The sequence below is a fragment of the Neurospora tetraspora genome, assembly GCF_033439725.1.
Source record: "Neurospora tetraspora strain CBS 560.94 chromosome Unknown B0H65scaffold_5, whole genome shotgun sequence".
NCBI classification, from domain to species: Eukaryota; Fungi; Ascomycota; class Sordariomycetes; order Sordariales; family Sordariaceae; genus Neurospora; species Neurospora tetraspora.
The window spans coordinates 2,738,502-2,755,999 of NW_026944387.1; the positions used below are offsets into that span (position 1 = coordinate 2,738,502).

The following is a 17,498-nucleotide window of genomic DNA, read 5'->3' on the forward strand; positions in this document are numbered from 1 at the left end:
TCCAGAAAACAATCATGACGCCCTTTTCCCCCTCCACGTCACACTCAGGCCGCTTGGGTGCTGGCTAGTAGCAAATTGCCGCTGCTTTGACTGGGCCACAGGGGAAGCCGCCCTTATCGATAACGTAATTTACATGAGTGTGTATGATATCTTTCACTGGCGTCACACAGTCTGAATTGAAAAGGGTCCCGCAGCATCCTGCCGGCGCTTACAGTGCGTACAACCCCAGATTCCACGGAGATAACGCGCTCCACTAACAATTCATTACTGTGTAGAGCCTCAGTGCTGTGAGCTTCTATCTTCTCGGAAGCCTGGACCACGGCTCACAAACTTCGCCTTTCACAAAGACACTGCAGTTCGAAACTTAATCACGTCCACACGCAAATCCTAGGTACCAGAGCTCATAAACCTGAAACTGCGAATCGGAGGAATCGAGGTCTTAGTGATTTTCATTTCAACAAATTGCTTGAATAAACATTCGCACGGGCAGCCTTGGAACAAGGCTTCGGCTTTCAGATATCTTCTCATCAACACGGCGATGCCTTTGCAAGATCCGAATCTCTATGGGCAACCAGCGCCCAAGAAACAAAAGAAGGAGTTGAATCTTTCTGGTTCTCTAACCTTCACTTCCCAACTTAGTTCACTCCTCGCCGCGTCCTCATCGTCATCAACATCATCACCTGCCACCGCCATCACTGCCAGCACAACAGCCACAACCGGTCGTGCGCGACCCTCTAAAGCTGGCAAGGACATCTTTTCCGGAGTGAAAAAGAAGACCAGGCCTGGCGCCAAGACCGTTAACGAGGACAGAGACGGCAAGCTGACGCTCAAAGCGCCCGTGGGTACCGAAGATGAAAAAAGGGAGCTTGAACGCGCCCGCCGCAACATGGAGCACAAGGCCCGTCTTTATGCCGCCATGCAACGCGGGGATTACATTGGCAAGGAAATCGGCTTGGTCGACTTTGATCGGAAATGGGCAGAGGAGCAGGAGAAGAAAACAGGCCACACCGGCGAGGTGTCATCTTCATCAGAGGACGAAGAGTCCGAAGAAGAAAAGGAACAACTAATAGAGTACACCGACGACTTTGGCCGCACCCGCCTCATCACGCCCGCCCAAAAGGCCAAACTGGAGCGCTCCCGCTCCTCCGCCGCCGAACTCACGCAAATGTCCGCCCGCCCTGCCGAGCCCGAGCAGCTGATCGTCGGCGACACCATCCAGACGGAGGCCTTCGCCGCTACTGTGACTGCGGACCGGTTGGAGACTATCAATGAGCTAGCCGCCAAGCGCGACCGGAGCGCGACGCCGCCTCCGCCGACTCATTACGACGCGAACTGGGAGATTCGCACCAAGGGCACGGGATTTTTCCAGTTCAGCAAGGATGAGAAGAAGAGAGAGGAGGAAATGAGGGCGCTGGAGGAAGAACGTAAGAAGACGGAGGAGAAGAGGAGGGAGCGGGAGGAAATATTGGAGAAGAGGAAGCAAGAGATTGAAGAGAGGAGAAAGGAGATTAAGGAGAGGAGAGCGAAGAAGATGGCGGATAACTTCTTGGAAGGGTTGGGCGAGGAGCTTCTGGGAGGAGGTGCTGATGCTGCCGGAAGTGGTGGCGGCGGACGCAAGAGGGAGAGGGAAGATGATGTGGAGAAGAAGTAAGATCGCCCGTGGAAAAAGCCGGAAACGCTTTCCTACGATAATCGGCAATGATATCCCCGTTTAATATTGCTTTATCGTGGGATCCCGCCAAATTCTGCTTTGAGTTCATAATACAGTCACACGGTTGACGGGTGGCCGAAGCATACCTTAATCAGCATTCACAAAAGAGAAGGCGCGAATAAAATACATGCGAATATCTGATTTATATCACATACGACCATACCCACTGGAAAACTCGGGATCCCGTCCGCTCTCCCATAGATAAGCCAGTGAGGGCCAGATTAGTAGTTGGGTCGGTGACGACCAGCGAATCCCTGGTGTTGTATGTCTTTTTTGCCCTTCTTGTCTCTGTTATCTTCTGGGGTAGTTCTTTTTTTTTTTTTTTTTTTTTTTTTCTCATCGAGTGTGGCAGTCGTCAGTCGTCACCCACCCTCTACCAACTACTGTATTTATTCCCAACCAGGCGGGGCATTCTCTCTCCTGGATTCTTCCGACAAGCATCCAACGCAGCCCATCATTCCCATGCTTCGTGCTGTTCTTTTTATCGAGTTACCCTCAAGATTAATGTGTACCTGCTGCTACCGTCGAGTCTCTTCCTACTTCCCTTCTGATGTATTCCCTCTTCCTGACCCAGACCTCTCACTGCCTCCGGCAACATCCGCACATCTAGAGCCACCAGCTCTCCATTCTTGAGCCTCCAGCCTCTTGGAAACATACCTACCAGTGCGTCGACCTTGTGCTTCAAACTGGCGAGTTGCTGGACACTGGACGCTGGACGCCGGCCGGTTTATTGTCCGACATTTTGCACGGCCGTTTGTCGCGGCGCCACCAGCACACACCCCAGCACCAACAGAAAGAGACAACCTCGGCTTGCTACTCTCGATTGGTCATGGCCCTAAGCCTGTCGGGTAATTCCGTAATATCAACAGGTGAGACAATGGAGTAAATACCACCCCTTTGACGACTATATTCTATACACCTCCTCTTTGGATATTCGCCGAAGAGTCACCCGGTCACTGTCACGGTGATGGTCTTGGCGTGCCCCCCCCAGAACTTAACACCACCGGATCACGCATCACCACTTTCCAGCTTTTTCGTCCCGAGACCAGAAAACAACTTAGACAACAAAGCCTGGCGCGGCCGACAGGGTGCTACGATCCAGTGGACCTCAGCAGCAGGCCTGATCTGCTGATCACCACACGATGGTCACCACCTTCCACCTCTTCCCCCACCTGCCATGGGAGATTCGATCCCGGATATGGGTGCTGACCGTCGAGCCTCGCGAGGTTGAGGTCCGGAGTAAAACCCAGCATACCAGGCTGACCGACGAACTGGCGGCCAAATACAATTTACGCAATCTGAAAGATCGGTTCGGGATCAAAGTTCATAACTTTTACTCATCTACCCCAGTGCCTGCCCCTTTACAGGCCTGTCGAGAAGCGCGGAGCCACCTCACGAGACATGGACGCCAAAACTCGGCGCATTACACCTACAGGCAGGTCTTCCGCCAGACAGCGCCGCGGGCGGTTCCCAGTGATTTTCCTTATAAGGACTGGGAGAAAGGGATGCAACCAGAACTGCCACCTGAACTGTGGCTGGAGCCCAAACTCCGGCTCAAGCTGGGCCTAGACAACGAACCGCGCTACATCTGGGTGAATTTCGACGTGGACATGATCGACATCGGTGAAGGCATGTTCTACGCATATGAGCCCTATTACCTGGAAATCAAGCGGTTGAAACTCGCGCGGGAGAGCCATTGCGAGCTCTGGCACGGCCGCTGGTACGATGGAGAAATTGGGTGGTTTGCCAATGCTGAAGAGATCCACGTCGTCTGTCTGGAAGACTCCCGGCGGGCGATAGAGTGCTGGGAAGATGCGCACGAAGAGCACGGTTTCCCCTGCGACATCGATAAGCTCTTGCTCATCGATCCTAAAAACGGGCGAAGGGTGACAGCAGCTGAGAATGATGCCGCGGTCAAGGCGGAACGATGGGCGAGGTATAGGGCCAATGGAGCCTTCATCAACCCCGATACTTTGCAACCTTTCGTCCCTTTTCTCCCGGAAGGCTGGTTCGAGGGCCAGGAAGATTGGGACGCGTATTATTGGGATGAGTATTACATGAACCGTAGCTGAACGGAGAGACCTATGACTTGGATGTGAGGAGGGACTACATGGTTTTCGTGATGGACTTGGACATGTACCTCTAGATGATACCCGTAGGTGTTAAGTAAGCCACCTCAACACCCACGAGTAACAACATCAGAGTGGTGTCCAATTGGAAGACACAGGCGGTCATGTTTCCGGGCACAGCACACTCTTGTAATCCATATATTTGGTAACTGGTGTTGATCAGTTTGGAGACGTCTCAACAAAAGTAGCAGCTTTGTTGTGTAACATAAACCCTACCAAGCATCCGGCTTTTGGTGCAATTGGGATTGAGAAAGGTCAAAACTCCAGCCTGTCCAAACAGTTCTCTTCGGCCCGCCTATTGTGTTTCTTGCCAAGATATACTGCCCGTCGGGCCTCAATTCGAAATTTTTCAGACATCACATGTTTCCGCTTCGCGCTCGCCGTCTCTCCTTCCTAAACAAGGAACGAAGTTGATGTGGATGTTCTCGGTTGAAGATGCCTCGGCAGCTCGGAATGGAACACCTCAGGAACGAATTTAAAGTTATGGACCCCTGTTAGTCTGTTAGTGCCAAGCTGCTGACAGCCCCCGTTTTAGTGGTACCCACTGACAGTTTGAAGCTCGTGACAATCCCGTCCGCACTTTGGGCTGTGGAGCCCCACTGGAGCTGGAGCTCTTGCATGCAAAAGCGACGTCACATACCCAGACAAGACCCTGAACACTCTCCACTCCCTAATTCACGTTATCGTGAAACTCCGGCCGACGTCTACCTCTTCTACCTCCTCTACCTGGTACTCGTCAGGTCTTCAAAACCGACCATCTGACTAGCGGGCGAGCCACTACTATTCCCAAACCCAACCCAACGACAATCCTTGAGCGGCTCCCAGTTCCGTTTTGATTGACACTCCCACAAGCCTCGGCCCAACCCGACCTGACCTATCTCTATAATACCCTCCGTCAACACCTCCTCTGGCCCGGACTACTCGACCCCACGAGACCATTACACAACTTGACTATCATGGCGAACACAGGCCCCGGAAACGTGCCTCTGCACTTCATTCAGAAACCTCCCTTTACCGTCGAGGATCCCAATGCCCAACCCATCCCTGGCGAGACCATTCCGCGCCGACACCCCAAGGCTAAGGATGGCCTCATTACTCGTCCTGCCCCCGGAGTCAACACCACTCTAGACCTTCTCACTAGAACCGTCGAGCTCTACGGTGATGAGCGCGCCATAGGAAGCCGCAAGCTGATCAAGCTTCACAAGGACATAAAGAAGGTCCCCAAGGTCGTTGACGGCGAGACCGTCATGGTGGACAAGGAATGGCAATACTTTGAGCTTACTCCGTATTCCTACATCACCTATGGCGAATACTTTACCATTGTGAAGCAGATAGGCGCTGGTCTTCGCAAGCTCGGCTTGGAACCCAAGGACAGATTACACATCTTTGCTACCACAAGGTAATCGACTTGTATCCATCTCCTATTTGGAACTTTGCTAATGCTGTCCTTCCGTACACTACAGCCCCCAATGGCTCGGCATGTCGCATGCTGCCTCGTCCCAGTCTCTCACCATCGTTACCGCCTACGACACCCTCGGTGAGAGCGGCGTCGAACACTCCCTTATCCAGAGCAAGGCGAGCGCCATGTTCACCGACCCTCACCTTCTCAAGACAGCTACGAACCCACTCAAGAAGGCCACATCCGTCAAGGTCGTCATCTACAACAACCACACCACGCAGCCCGTATCCCAAGACAAGATTGATGCCTTCAAGGCCGAACACCCGGACCTCACCGTCCACTCTTTCGAGGAGCTTCGCGCTCTCGGCGAAGAAAACCCCGTACCACTGACGCCCCCCAGCCCCGAGGATACCTACTGCATCATGTACACCTCCGGCAGCACCGGCCCGCCGAAGGGCGTTCCCGTCAGCCACGCCGGCTTTGTCGCCGCCGTAGCCGGTCTCTACGCCGTTATGGAGGAATCCGTCACCCACCGCGACCGAGTTCTCGCCTACCTCCCGCTCGCCCACATCTTCGAGCTCGTGCTCGAGAACCTCGGCGTCTTCGTTGGCGGAACCCTCGGGTACTCTAGCCCGCGTACCCTTTCCGACACCAGCATGCGAAACTGCCCGGGCGACATGCGCGCCTTCAAGCCCACCATCATGGTCGGCGTCCCGCAGGTCTGGGAAACCGTCAAGAAGGGCGTCGAGGGCAAGGTCAACAGCGCCGGCGCCCTCACCAAGGCCCTGTTCTGGGGTGCCTACAACATCAAGTCCTTCCTCGTCTCCAACAACCTGCCCGGACAGACCATCTTCGACGATCTCGTCTTTGGCCAGGTCCGCACCATGACGGGCGGCGACCTGCGCTTCATTGTCAACGGCGCAAGCGGCATCGCCGCCTCCACGCAGCACTTCATGTCCATGGTGGTCGCGCCCATGCTAAACGGATATGGCCTGACCGAAACCTGCGGCAACGGCGCCCTCGGCTCTCCCATGCAATGGACCTCCACCGCCATCGGCGCCACACCCGCCGCCATCGAGATGAAACTCGTTTCCATCCCCGAACTCAACTACCACACCGACACCACCCCGCCCCAAGGAGAAATCCTCTTCCGCGGCGCCTGCGTCATAAAAGAGTACTACGAAAACCCCGAAGAAACCGCCAAAGCCATCACCCCGGACGGCTGGTTCAAAACCGGCGACATCGGCGAGATCGACGCCAACGGCCATTTGCGGGTAATTGACCGCGTGAAAAACCTCGTCAAGCTCCAGGGCGGCGAGTACATAGCCCTCGAAAAACTAGAGGCTGTGTATAGGGGCGCCGTGTTTGTGCAGAATATCATGGTGCATGGTGATAGTGCCAATCCGAGGCCGATTGCGGTGGTGGTGCCTAATGAGAAGGCATTAAGCGAAAAGGCGAGGGAGTTGGGACTTGACGCGGAGGCGCCGTCCGAGATGCATAGAAATAGGAAGTTGAGGGATGCGGTGCTCAAGGAGTTGCAGAGTGTAGGGAGGAGGGCCGGGTTGAGTGGAATGGAGACGGTGGCGGGCGTGGTGTTGGTGGATGATGAGTGGACGCCGGTTAATGTGAGTATCTTTTTCTTTCCCGTGGTGAAATGATTTATGAGGATAGTCATGCTAACGGAGTTTGATAGGGGCTGGTTACTGCTACGCAGAAGGTCAATAGGAGAGCGGTGAAGGAGAAGTATAAGAAGGAGATTACGGATTGTTTGGAGGGGAAGTAAACGACTCTCGACTTGGTAGTGTGTGTGAGAGGCCGATTGAGACAGGGAAACGTGTAATTGTAATAATAACTTGCTGGGAACACTCGCCCCAGGCATTATGGTCAGGTTAAACGGAAGGGACAAACTAGCATTGGTATTCATCATTCATAGAGGGGAAGAAAAGGGGAATGGGATCGGGACAGGCTACATTTTTAGCTAAAGCCAGTATCGGGTAGTTTTGCATTGGTATGCTTTCATAAGAAGACATTATTACATCACTACACCCGCCTTCGGTTCGCTGTTTTTGATTTTGAGACTGTTGTGCAATGGGTAAACACAAAGAAACGGGGGTATTTTGCGTGCCTATCATAAACTAATAAAACCAACGAGGTTTATGTAGAAAAGAAAAAAGATACACAAAGTGTTGCTGTTATTCGTAATTGCCGATTACCAACCTAGACATACTGTAAAAAGTAATGTCTGGTTTAGACAGTTGGGCTGGGCGTAAGATAGCTTGGACTGTGGCAGGACACACTACCACCTGCTACCACCGTAACCACTACCGTCATAGTCATAATCTCCTCCTCCTCCTCCGCCTCCTCGTCCTCCATATCCTCCTCCTTGTCCGTATCCTCCGTATCCTCCTTGCCCTCCATTGTTGCGGGGTATCTGGTTCTGCCTCATGTCCATGCTCCTTTCTCCTCGCTCGATGTCCTCGTTCCATCCGTTATTGTTATGGTTATTGTTGTTATTGCCACTCGTAGTATTGGTAGCGTTGTTGTTTCTGTTGTTGTAGCTGTTGACATTGTTGTTGTAATTGTTGTAGGTAGGATGACTGTTGTTGTAGCTAGGCTGGCTGAAATAGTCCTCAGCCTCATCCTGCTCTCGGTGCTGTGGGAGGTACTGTTGTTGTTGCTGCGGTTGCTGCTGCTGCTGCTGAAGGGAAGGAGGAGCAGTAGCCGTCCTTGCTATCGGCCTTATACCACCATCACTGTTGCTGTCTAGAGCAATGGGAGCCGTGTTTGTCCGCATGATGGTGTTGCCGAAAGTGGTGGGGCCAAAGTAGTCTTCGGCGTCGTTGTCGACCTCGCGGTCAGCTGAAGCACCGCCTTTCTGCTGGCGCTGGGAGAGAGCGCGGTTGATGCCGAAGTAATCATCTTCTTCGTCTTCCTCCTGCGGCTGCGACGTGGCACGGCTGTTACTGCTCCCTGGCCTGGCATCGTTATTGCTGCCAGCGAGATTATCTCTGGAAGACGTGGCAGCGTTGCTTGCTTGTCGGGCGAGGGCGTTGTTGGCGAAGTAGTCCTCACGGCTGGCGGGAGTTGGGGTGGCGGCGACTCTATCGCTGCTGGCTTGCCTGGCATGAGCAGCAGTAGTCTCCGGATCCCGGCGAGAAGAAGCAGTAGACGCAACACTGCCGGCGCTGCCTTGCCTTTGATGAGGGCCGCTGCTGCCAACGGAAGAAGCCACGCTCCCCTTCCTGCTGCTGTTTCTGCTATTAGTGCCAGCGCCAGCAGCCCTGGAAACACTATCGGCACTTCCTTGCCTAGAGTGCGTCCCGTTGCTCTTGGCTTCCTGGTTAGCAGCACCACTACCCTGGCTGCTTACGCTCCCGTTTCTCGTCTTGGGAGGAGCATCCGTCTTCCTCGAGCTGGGTGAGCCGTCCATCATATACTCGAGATAATCCGATGTGACACTTCCTGCTCTGGCGGGAGGGTGCTGTTCGCTCGGGGTTTCGACCGGTAGTTCAGCTGGTAGTTCAGCCACACTACTCAGAGAACTCTTGCTAGGATTCTGCTGATGGTGATGGTATGGCTGCCCCTCTGGCGGAGCGGTCATGTTCCTCTGGGGAATATACGGTTGGTATCCGGGTTGCGTCCGCGGCGGTGGAGCGCTTCCTAGCCTTGGCGGCATCTGTGAGTTGTTCTGCGTCGGATACCCATAGCTGTCGTGCGTCCGCGGCGGTGGAGCGCTTCCTAGCCTTGGCGGCATCTGTAAGTTGTTCTGCGTCGGATACCCATAGCTATCGTGTCCGTAGTTGTCGTGGCCGGTGCCATCATGCCCATATCCTTGTTGTCCGTAGGTGTCCTGTCCATAATTATCCTGGCCATAACCACCGCCGTAGCCATCCTGATCGTACCCGTTCGACATGTGGCCACTAAGACCACCATAGGGGTTGTTGGTTTGAGGTACTTGGTTACCTCTCGAGAAATTGTCGTATTCACTTTGGTTTCCGACGTTACCAGTATACGCACGCTCGATCGGTCTCGGCTCGACGCCCCTGTAGTTATTGTTAGAATAGCTCATCGGAGCAGTCGGCGCCCTGGCGGGTGGCTGGAAGGCGGGCATCGTTGCGGTCGAGTAGGTCGCGGGACTATCAGTGTAACCGGGTCCGAACGAGGAATTTGGCTGTTGCATTGAAGGTCCGAAATCATTCCTCGGAGGGGCTGTTCCGGCCCTTGGAGGAGGTGGTTGTTGCATGCCAGGTCCAAAGTTGTTCTGAGGTGGAACTGTTCCAGCCCTAGGGGGCGGATAGTTCCCTTGCGATTGTGGTCCAGCGCTCGTATTAGACAGCCCAGTCGCAGCCCGAGTAAGAGGACGAGGCTGATTCGGCTGTAGCTGTGACTGAGGCCCAGGACCAATGTTAGACATGCCAGTCGCAGCTCTGGTGAGTGGCCGTGGCTGGAAGCTCGGTTGCTGTGAAGGCGCAGAACTGACGTTGGATAGCCCAGTGGCCGTTCTATTAGGAGGGCGAGGTTGAAAGTCTGTCTGAGACGATCCAGTATCGTAGTTGGAAAGCCCAGTAGCGGCCCTACCAAGAGGACGCGGTTCGAAATTCGACTGCGACGCAGATCCATAGCTGTTCTTCGAAAGCATGGTTGCTGTTCTTGTCGGCGGGATATTGTTCATATCGATCTTGGGAACAGTAGGGACATCATTGGCGCGCTGTCTAGCGGGCTCGGCAGCTGCACCGATGAGTGACGTACTGGAGGCGCCCGAAAATTGCGTTGCAAAAGTCCCTGCACGGGACGGCGGCATCGGTCGCTTCTCGATCGAACCAAGCTCGTAGCCTCCGGGGGTAGAGGGTCGGGATGTGTAGGCCGGAAGTGTAGCCATCGTATCTTGCCTGCTGAGCGATGGCATTTCGGGCAACTTCTCGGTTCTGCTTTCAATGCTAACGCCGACGTTCGGAAGCGTCGGTAGCGTCGCCTTCATCGTCATCGGCCTATCCTCGCCCTTCTTCTTGGCCGCTTTCATTTGCGCCTTCTTCCTCTTTTCTTCCTCCTCAGCCATTGCCGCGTTGATCTTGGCCGACACAATCTGCTTTAAGCGCTTGTTGACCTTGCGCTCGCAGAATCCAGTCAAGCCGCCATCCGCACGAGGGATGTAACACCACAAGAAACAAACGAAAAAGACTCCGGAGAGCAGCAGCTGCAAGAATGAAAAGATCCAGATGACCAGTGTAAAGCACATGCCGGATAGAGTAGCAGCTTGGCGGTAGTCGTTCTCAGCAAAAGCCTCGATCTTTCTGAAGAAATCCATTGCCGAGTCTCCAAAATCCTTGCCGTTTATCTGGAGTTCACTGGTGAAAAAGGAGTATAGAGTGAATGCATTGACAACCTGTCGAGGTCCAGAACAGAGAAGGACACGGATCCATGCTGATAAGCACGTTTGTGAGTATAACTTGGGTCAACGGCGACAGAGGGGGATATGTGGTAGTGGAGACTTACATTGGAAGTTGAAATAGCAGAACAGGGCAATGTACTCAGCGCCCTTTTTACTCTCGGTCAACGCGGCGAAAACCAGGAATCGCTTCCATCCTTTTCCTCCAAAAACCCGCAAACTCTCGAGTTTCGCGGCCAAGTGATCAAGGAACGATTCGGCGACACTTCCGGTGCGCATAGCCCGGTTGGCACGAATATGCTCGTATATGAGGTTGACAGCAGAAAGGATGATGCAGATGGTGAAAATCCACTTTGATACGTCGATAGGAATGAGTGAGGTTGGTTGAACCTGGGAAGACCACTTCTTGAAAGCCAAAAGTTGAACCATGGTGAAAATGTCGACGGCGTAGACGGCGCACGAGATACAGATGGAAACCCATAGGTAGGCGTACGCTATAGGGGTAAAGACCGATGTGGACTTGAAGTCATTAAGAGTCTAGATGGCGGTTAGTGGGTGCAAGAGACCATTGGCTTTTGGGTAAGGGAGACTCACGATAAAATCCCACTTGTATTCCATTTGGACAGTCACCTTTCGCCGGAACAAGTCAAGGAACCCCATCTTGTCAAGAAGTTGAGGGGCAAGTAAAGCTGCCCAAAAGAAATCCTAGTTGGGTAAGTAAAGAAAAAAGAGTAAGGTCAATCGACACAGTCGAGACCAAATGAGATGAACTCAAAAGAGTGAAGAAGATAATGAATGCTCCCGGACCCGCCGTCGGCACAAGTCGTTCCTCGTCCAGCGATGGTATCGACTGTGCCTACCTCTGTGAAGGGGTCAGACACTCCAGGGTCGCGACGTCGATGAAGGTGTCAACGACGACGACGACGAAGTTGGTGAGGGAAAGAAGAAGAAAGGATGATCGATGTAAGGAAAGAAGAAGCAGTTGGTTGGTAAATGAGTGGGTCGTTTCCTTCGCTGTATGGAGGAACCGTCAAGCCCTATTCCAGCTGGGATCGCATTGCCGCAGAGTTGTGGAAGCGCTGCCGAGGATTTGCGTGCGTTTGCAATCGGAATCGGGAGGGTCAGCCAGCATGCGGGCGGCAAGCAGGTAAGCAAGCAAGCAATTCGAGGGTCCAACTTGTTCGACGATTGACTCGTCGACTTGTTGCTCGTTGACTCGTTCGTGGGGTGCAGACTGCGGAGGGCGCGCGCGGACGGGGCCAGCGATTGGCAAAGTGATGGGCAGTGATGGACACTGTTTGGGTGGCAGAGGCCGGATCGACAGGTCTCGCGAGTTTCGAGGACTGGAGAAGGGACCGTGGGATTGACGTTTGATCGCCAGGTCAAAAGTGGGTTTGCGTGTTTGCGATGTCGCAAGTTATTGTCGACCCGATTGCTATTGTGGTCGAGGTATGTAGTTGGGTATATTGTGTGGTGAATTGGAGACGGGATGAAATGCTATTGTAAGCGACTCGCTGGCTTCGAATCCAAGAGAGACGGAAATCAAATGAGAGACTGGGCAAATCCCTTCGCGCGTATCCAAATCCAAAGACCTTCTACGATTGGAAAAAAAATATGAAGGAACGTGGTAAGGGAATGCCAGGGGAGGGCGGACCAGAGCAGAAAAAGACACACAAGTCCGGGCCAGAGATTGGTGAGAAGGGATGGAAGAGAGAAGCCCAGGGCCAGAGCAGAGAGAGTGGCCGAAGATGAGATTCTGCGAATGGACTGCAAGCAAGGGTCGAGACGAGGGAAGCCCGGGACAGTCGCCAGGAACGCCAGGAACGCCAGGAACCAAGGCGGAAGGGGCCAATCATGCGAAGCCAAGGCGGCGTCGAGGTGGACGCCAATGGCTTGGATCTCAACCGACCGTGGCCCCCAGCCAACCGTCTTGCCTTCAACCCCTGCATCGTCGAATTCCCATGCACGCCATGGAACGACATCATCAATTGGTGGAGTTGCCGGGCCATCCAGCTGTGGGGAAGCACTGACGTTGCCTTTAATGGGGTTACAGAATAATACTTAATATGTTTCCATCAACAGTCAATATCCTGTAGTCAACCCTGGCTAGTGCAGGTACCAAATTCCTTCAACCGGATATTAGTGATTGGCTCATGACACCCAAGACCTTTTTCGAGCTTCCCCCCTGCGTATAAGCTCCGAAGTGTGAAACGGCGTCACCTTCCAACCAAGTCTCTTGAGGGAGGATGCACCGGATCCGGGTACAACCCAAGAATTACGCGTGTAACCACCCAAACCGTGAAAAAAGTTGAAACGCGGAGTGACGAGTCCTCAAACAGGTAATCAGCTTGAGCACACATGGCAAAACAAAGCTTCCATGTGTTGAGCGGGCGATCAAAGATAACGCCACCTCTACGGATGACGGAACAGAAGCTTCCTCCATTCCTCCCGCGTGGCACATTCTACAGTAACTTTCAAGTGGAATACGTAATTTTCATCCCCAAGCTGAATGATCGTCGCAAAAAAGACCAACATTTTTAACGGGTTATCAATAGATCTCAAACACCAGATGTAACGAGGTACATTCTGGTTCAACAAGGGAATTGTCCTGTGGTTGTGGCTTGTCCCAGGTTCCTCTTTGGCGTTGCTGTCCAACCCAATGGCAAACAGCCACAAAGTCTTGGCTTTAACCGCGCGCTCCCTAATTAAAGAATGCCGCAGATCTGCCGCTATCCGATACAAGCGCGACAATGTTGGCGCGAAGGAACTGGATGGCCGTCATTTCAGAGTACAGGGAAATGTGCTATGGTATTAGGGTTCGGTTGAAGAAGTCGATGTAGTCTATTTGATCGGGCTTCAGATCGTCTTTGTTGCGCGGGTATTCGAACATCCGTCCTCACGTGAGCTTCACCAAAGGGCCTGCATTTGCAAACAGACATAACTCACTCTCCTTGTCCATGCCAGAACCTGCCAGACTTTCTTCACATGTTAATACAGACAGATGGTGTACACTAGATTTCTTATACACTAGCCAGCTTCCCCTTTCCGCCCCAGAAGCTTCACTGGCTAAAACAAACTTGGTTTGCGGGAGCGAAGCCAGCAACAGTCATGTTATAAACTGGTTGCCTTTTCTTTTCCCAGCCCAGCCCTCCCTGGCTTCGCCCCCTCCTTTCGCTTGTTTCTTTCTTTCAGCACACACTTGCCCCTCCTTGCTTCATCATCGCCCTCACCTCTTGGCGCGCTGCATCTTTCCACCCTTGCCTCCGGGAAGAGCCTTGCCGCCGCGGCCCGCCATGACAGGCACGGCGTGCAGAGCCTCAGCAGCGCCAGATTCCAGGTACTGCTTAACAATATCAGCGCCATCCACCAAGGCGCCTTGGACAACCTTCTCAGCATCCTTCAAGAGGGCCTGATGCCTGGCGGCTTCAAGCTCCTTCTTGCGCTCCTCGGTGAGGAGCCACTCCTTGGGGAAAGAGATCTTCTTGGAGAACGTGTGATGACGGGTATCGAGAGGAATGTCCTCAAAGGTATCTTTAGGATCCTATAGTAGTAGTAAGAGGGTTACATTAGCAACGGTTCTGGGAGTCACCGTATAAAACAAAGAAATGCATGGAAACAGTACCTTGGCAGCAGCAATCATCTTCTCAATCAAATCGCCGAGATAGCGCTTGTTCTGAGCCTGGTGCTCGAACTTCTCGCAGCTCATCTTGATAATATCCTTCTCGGGGTTGTACCGGGGTCCGGCCAGCTTCATAAGCTTGCGCTGCTGGACCTCAGTGAGATCTCGGAGATCCTTGGGGCAGAACTCGACCACGACCTTCCTGTCGGCAGGGTGGAACTCGCCCATGTAGGTGGTGTAGCGGAAGCGCAGGGCCTCCTCGCTCGTCGGCGGCACGAACGGCTTGGCGTACTTGGACAGCAGCGGCATCTCCCAGACGGCGATGCGCGCGTACTCGCGGAACTCGCGGTGCTCCTCCAGCTTGCCGTGACCCAGACTCATAATGTCGTTCTCGTGGAAGTCGTCCTCGCCGTCCTCGTTGGTGATGATATCCGTGTCCTTCTCCTCCTCGTACCAGAAGGTGGATCTCTTGGGCATGACCACCCTCCTTAGCGGCGCCGCCGCCTGCTCGATGTCTCTGATCATGGTCGACCACCCCCTCTTGAGGTCGGCGGGCGTCTGCTCCCACGAGGTGAGGGCGCGCTCGTAGCGCTCGCGCTCCCAGTCCTGAAGATCGTCCGACCTGAGCTTTTCGGACAGGAACTCGCCGGGGTTGTAGGGGCGGGTGAACTCGAGCTTGGCGTCATCTTCCCTCTTTGGTACGGGGACGCCTTCACATCGTGTCGCGGTGGCGGAGAGGGCCCGGCGCTGGATGGTGGCGATGCGGAGACTGGATGTTTGTGTTTGGCGACTGCATGTCCGGAGACCGAGCCGGAGCGCATTGGCGGAGGAAGCCATCCCGGGGGGTTATCGTTTGTTGTGTCCGGACGGGGAGGGGCGACCGTCACTATGCTTGGTGTGTGGGAATTTGGCGCGCGGGGGAGTCGGGATCGGGACTCGCGATAGTGGAGGGCACCGGGCGACAACTCGGGACGGGGGACACGGGCGCTCGGGAGCCGGACTCTCCCAATCGCGCCCAGCTGAGAGCTATCCAAAAAATTTGGGGTTCAGCCACGAATTGCGGGCGGGCAGCGTAGCCGGAGGGGCCCAGAGGGGAGCGTAAGCCACATCTAGACAGCGCTGAAAAGTGGTGCCCCGCCACAGTTTAGCAACCTTGACGTCCCTGCAGCTTCTCCATCTCAAAGGTACCTCACTACACGTACCTTCCCTGCCGCGACCCACCAGTAAGGGCGTGTTTGGCGCCTCGGAAATGGGACCTGGAAGGTTTCCAGCTCCCATTTCCAGGTGGCCGTTTGGAAGCACCAAGAACATTTCCGGGTAGAAATCGCACCAAAATGTAGTCCTGGAAATTCCGATACCCACAATTGAGAAACAGCCAATAAAATGTCGTACATCCTTCTAAATTGGCTCTAGATCGATTCTGGGCACAAAACCCTTCTAAATCGACCTAGAAATGTAATCTTTTTCCCCTTTTCAGTTTAAATGCAACTACGTAATACCCCCAACAACCACTATACTAACAAAATCGTCGATTATAATACAATATAACGCCTTCATTCAACGTTATAAAAAGAAGGTAAAGGCACAACGTTGACGCTAGCGATTACTATAAGCGGCTATTATACTTATAATAAATACCCTTATATATTGGGCCAATCCTTCTCCTATAAATATAGGTAGAAACGGTTAATTTATAGCGAAAAATCTACTCTATAAATATACTAGGCATTTCTAATCATTATTATATATTACGCCGTGCGCCTTCTATAGTTTAATAACGTAATTATTTTATTATACTCCTTTTATTACTTCTATATCACAGGGCAAGGCGATGGTTAGAGGGTAGGTTAGATATACGTAATTGTACGAGGAGAGAAGGAGAGAGGTGTGCGCAGGTCTAGCGATATAGGGCAGGGCACGAAGGCCATACCTAGAGCTGGGACCAGAGCACGTAAACATGCACGTGACGTGCTATTGGCCAATAGTAGTAATAGTATAGTACGAGGTTCGATTACCTATAGTGGGAGCTGTGTATGTGCAAGGCAGTTATAGGTAATTTTATAATACTACTTCCCTATAAAAGAAGCTCTAAAGCTTTAAAATCTATATATAAATAAAACAATAGATTATCCCTTAATCTCCGTCTTCAAACTCTTTTATTTGTAATTAAAACGTTTATTCGAACTCCTCTATTAGTAATTCCTCTATTCGTAGTTCCCAGATCCTCCTTATATTTTTAATTTTACTTAATCTCCAATTATCGTCTCCTTATTAATATATTCCTACTTCCAATTTATCTACTATATTCCTTATAAGTAGCCTCCTTCTTTAATATATTTCCGATAATTTCCTAAACATCAGCTTAAAAATACCATCTATCTTTTTTATGTTATCCGCCGATAATTCCTCTATAAACTAATTAGGATTCTCTTCTATTAACAGGCTAATTAATAGGCCGAGCCCGATTATAATTCTTTCCGCAAACGAATTAATTTGTTCCCTTAAGTCTGTAATATATTTAAAACGTTTCGGTACTGTAGGTATAATAGGTCGCGGGGCTAAGGCCGGCGACCGGGGTATTAGAGCGATAGTGGTAGGATGGGGTATTAGGGCGGTAGTAATTAGGCGGGGTACTAGAATCCTCTCTTATAATATAATTTTAATTTCTAATTATTATTAAATTTCAAATAGGATCGGTACTTTAAACTAATTACTATAAAAGGTTTTAATAGCCTCCCTTATATTAATCATATTAGTTAACGGTTCTTCAATTGGATTGTAATAAATTTATACGATTATATAGAATTAATAGTAATTATTTCCCTTTTATCTATAGGATACTAATTTATTTAATTCCTATTCCGTAATTTCCTTATAATTATTAATCTGTATTATTACCCTACCTTCGTTAATCTTTACGTCTCCTTAGATATTGGCCTAATTAAATAATCCTTCCTTAAAAAATTTAATTATTAATATGTAAAATATTAGCGAATATTTTATATTAATAGGTAGTATTAATTTAATATTGTATAATTTTACCTAATTAATTTTGAAAGGACCCTCCTTCTAAAAGTAAAATTTATTATAAAGGCGGCTATTAATAAGGTTAATCGTATTTAATATAATTAGGTTCCTAGCTTAATATCTAGGTATATCCGAACGTTTTTTATTAGCGTTAAATTTGTAGTAGTCTTATATTTTCTTAATTAAAATTCGAATGTAGTCCTAAATAGTTTCGAAATAGGCTAATA

General features: G+C 51.6%; 5 protein-coding genes across 5 annotated transcripts; 3 read left to right on the forward strand and 2 right to left on the reverse strand.

Moving 5' to 3' along the window:
* Positions 1 to 259: 259 nt before the first annotated feature.
* Positions 260 to 1,858, forward strand: B0H65DRAFT_469798 (uncharacterized protein). Its single transcript, XM_062827032.1, has one exon. It carries the CDS (start codon positions 539 to 541, stop codon positions 1,649 to 1,651), a length of 1,113 nt encoding a protein of 370 aa, XP_062680729.1. The 5' UTR covers positions 260 to 538; the 3' UTR covers positions 1,652 to 1,858.
* A 995-nt stretch (positions 1,859 to 2,853) lies between these two features.
* Positions 2,854 to 3,783, forward strand: B0H65DRAFT_429122 (uncharacterized protein; the record flags this gene model as incomplete). The annotated part of the gene is made up of 2 exons (XM_062824803.1): positions 2,854 to 3,184; positions 3,227 to 3,783. 2 exons carry the CDS (start codon positions 2,854 to 2,856, stop codon positions 3,781 to 3,783), a joined length of 888 nt encoding a protein of 295 aa, XP_062680730.1.
* A 690-nt stretch (positions 3,784 to 4,473) lies between these two features.
* B0H65DRAFT_527304 (uncharacterized protein) lies at positions 4,474 to 7,281 on the forward strand. Its single transcript, XM_062828875.1, has 3 exons — positions 4,474 to 5,239; positions 5,304 to 6,864; positions 6,933 to 7,281. The coding sequence occupies exons 1-3, from the start codon at positions 4,797 to 4,799 to the stop codon at positions 7,020 to 7,022; spliced, it is 2,094 nt and encodes a 697-aa protein (XP_062680731.1). The 5' UTR covers positions 4,474 to 4,796; the 3' UTR covers positions 7,023 to 7,281.
* A 6-nt stretch (positions 7,282 to 7,287) lies between these two features.
* B0H65DRAFT_576612 (uncharacterized protein) lies at positions 7,288 to 11,285 on the reverse strand (the record flags this gene model as incomplete). Its single annotated transcript, XM_062830664.1, has 4 exons — positions 7,288 to 8,946; positions 9,019 to 10,660; positions 10,733 to 11,162; positions 11,220 to 11,285. The coding sequence occupies 4 exons, from the start codon at positions 11,283 to 11,285 to the stop codon at positions 7,536 to 7,538; spliced, it is 3,549 nt and encodes a 1,182-aa protein (XP_062680732.1). The 3' UTR covers positions 7,288 to 7,535.
* Positions 11,286 to 13,707: 2,422 nt separating this feature from the next.
* B0H65DRAFT_234429 (mitochondrial ribosomal protein) lies at positions 13,708 to 15,251 on the reverse strand. The gene is made up of 2 exons (XM_062822234.1): positions 14,248 to 15,251; positions 13,708 to 14,166 (listed from the first exon to the last, which is right to left on the reverse strand). The coding sequence occupies exons 1-2, from the start codon at positions 15,079 to 15,081 to the stop codon at positions 13,852 to 13,854; spliced, it is 1,149 nt and encodes a 382-aa protein (XP_062680733.1). The 5' UTR covers positions 15,082 to 15,251; the 3' UTR covers positions 13,708 to 13,851.
* Between the last annotated feature and the right edge of the window lie 2,247 nt (positions 15,252 to 17,498).

What these genes read in the sequence shown, in the direction of transcription:
- B0H65DRAFT_527304 (XM_062828875.1), top strand. Translation starts at nt 4,797, where the DNA reads ATGGCGAACACAGGCCCCGGAAACGTGCCTCTGCACTTCATTCAGAAA. An exon ending in CACATCTTTGCTACCACAAG is followed by an intron (nt 5,240 to 5,303) that starts GTAATCGACTTG and finishes CGTACACTACAG; the next exon opens with CCCCCAATGGCTCGGCATGT. An exon ending in ATGAGTGGACGCCGGTTAAT is followed by an intron (nt 6,865 to 6,932) that starts GTGAGTATCTTT and finishes GGAGTTTGATAG; the next exon opens with GGGCTGGTTACTGCTACGCA.
- B0H65DRAFT_469798 (XM_062827032.1), top strand. Translation starts at nt 539, where the DNA reads ATGCCTTTGCAAGATCCGAATCTCTATGGGCAACCAGCGCCCAAGAAA.
- B0H65DRAFT_234429 (XM_062822234.1), bottom strand. Translation starts at nt 15,081, where the DNA reads ATGGCTTCCTCCGCCAATGCGCTCCGGCTCGGTCTCCGGACATGCAGT. An exon ending in AGATGATTGCTGCTGCCAAG is followed by an intron (nt 14,167 to 14,247) that starts GTACTGTTTCCA and finishes CTACTACTATAG; the next exon opens with GATCCTAAAGATACCTTTGA.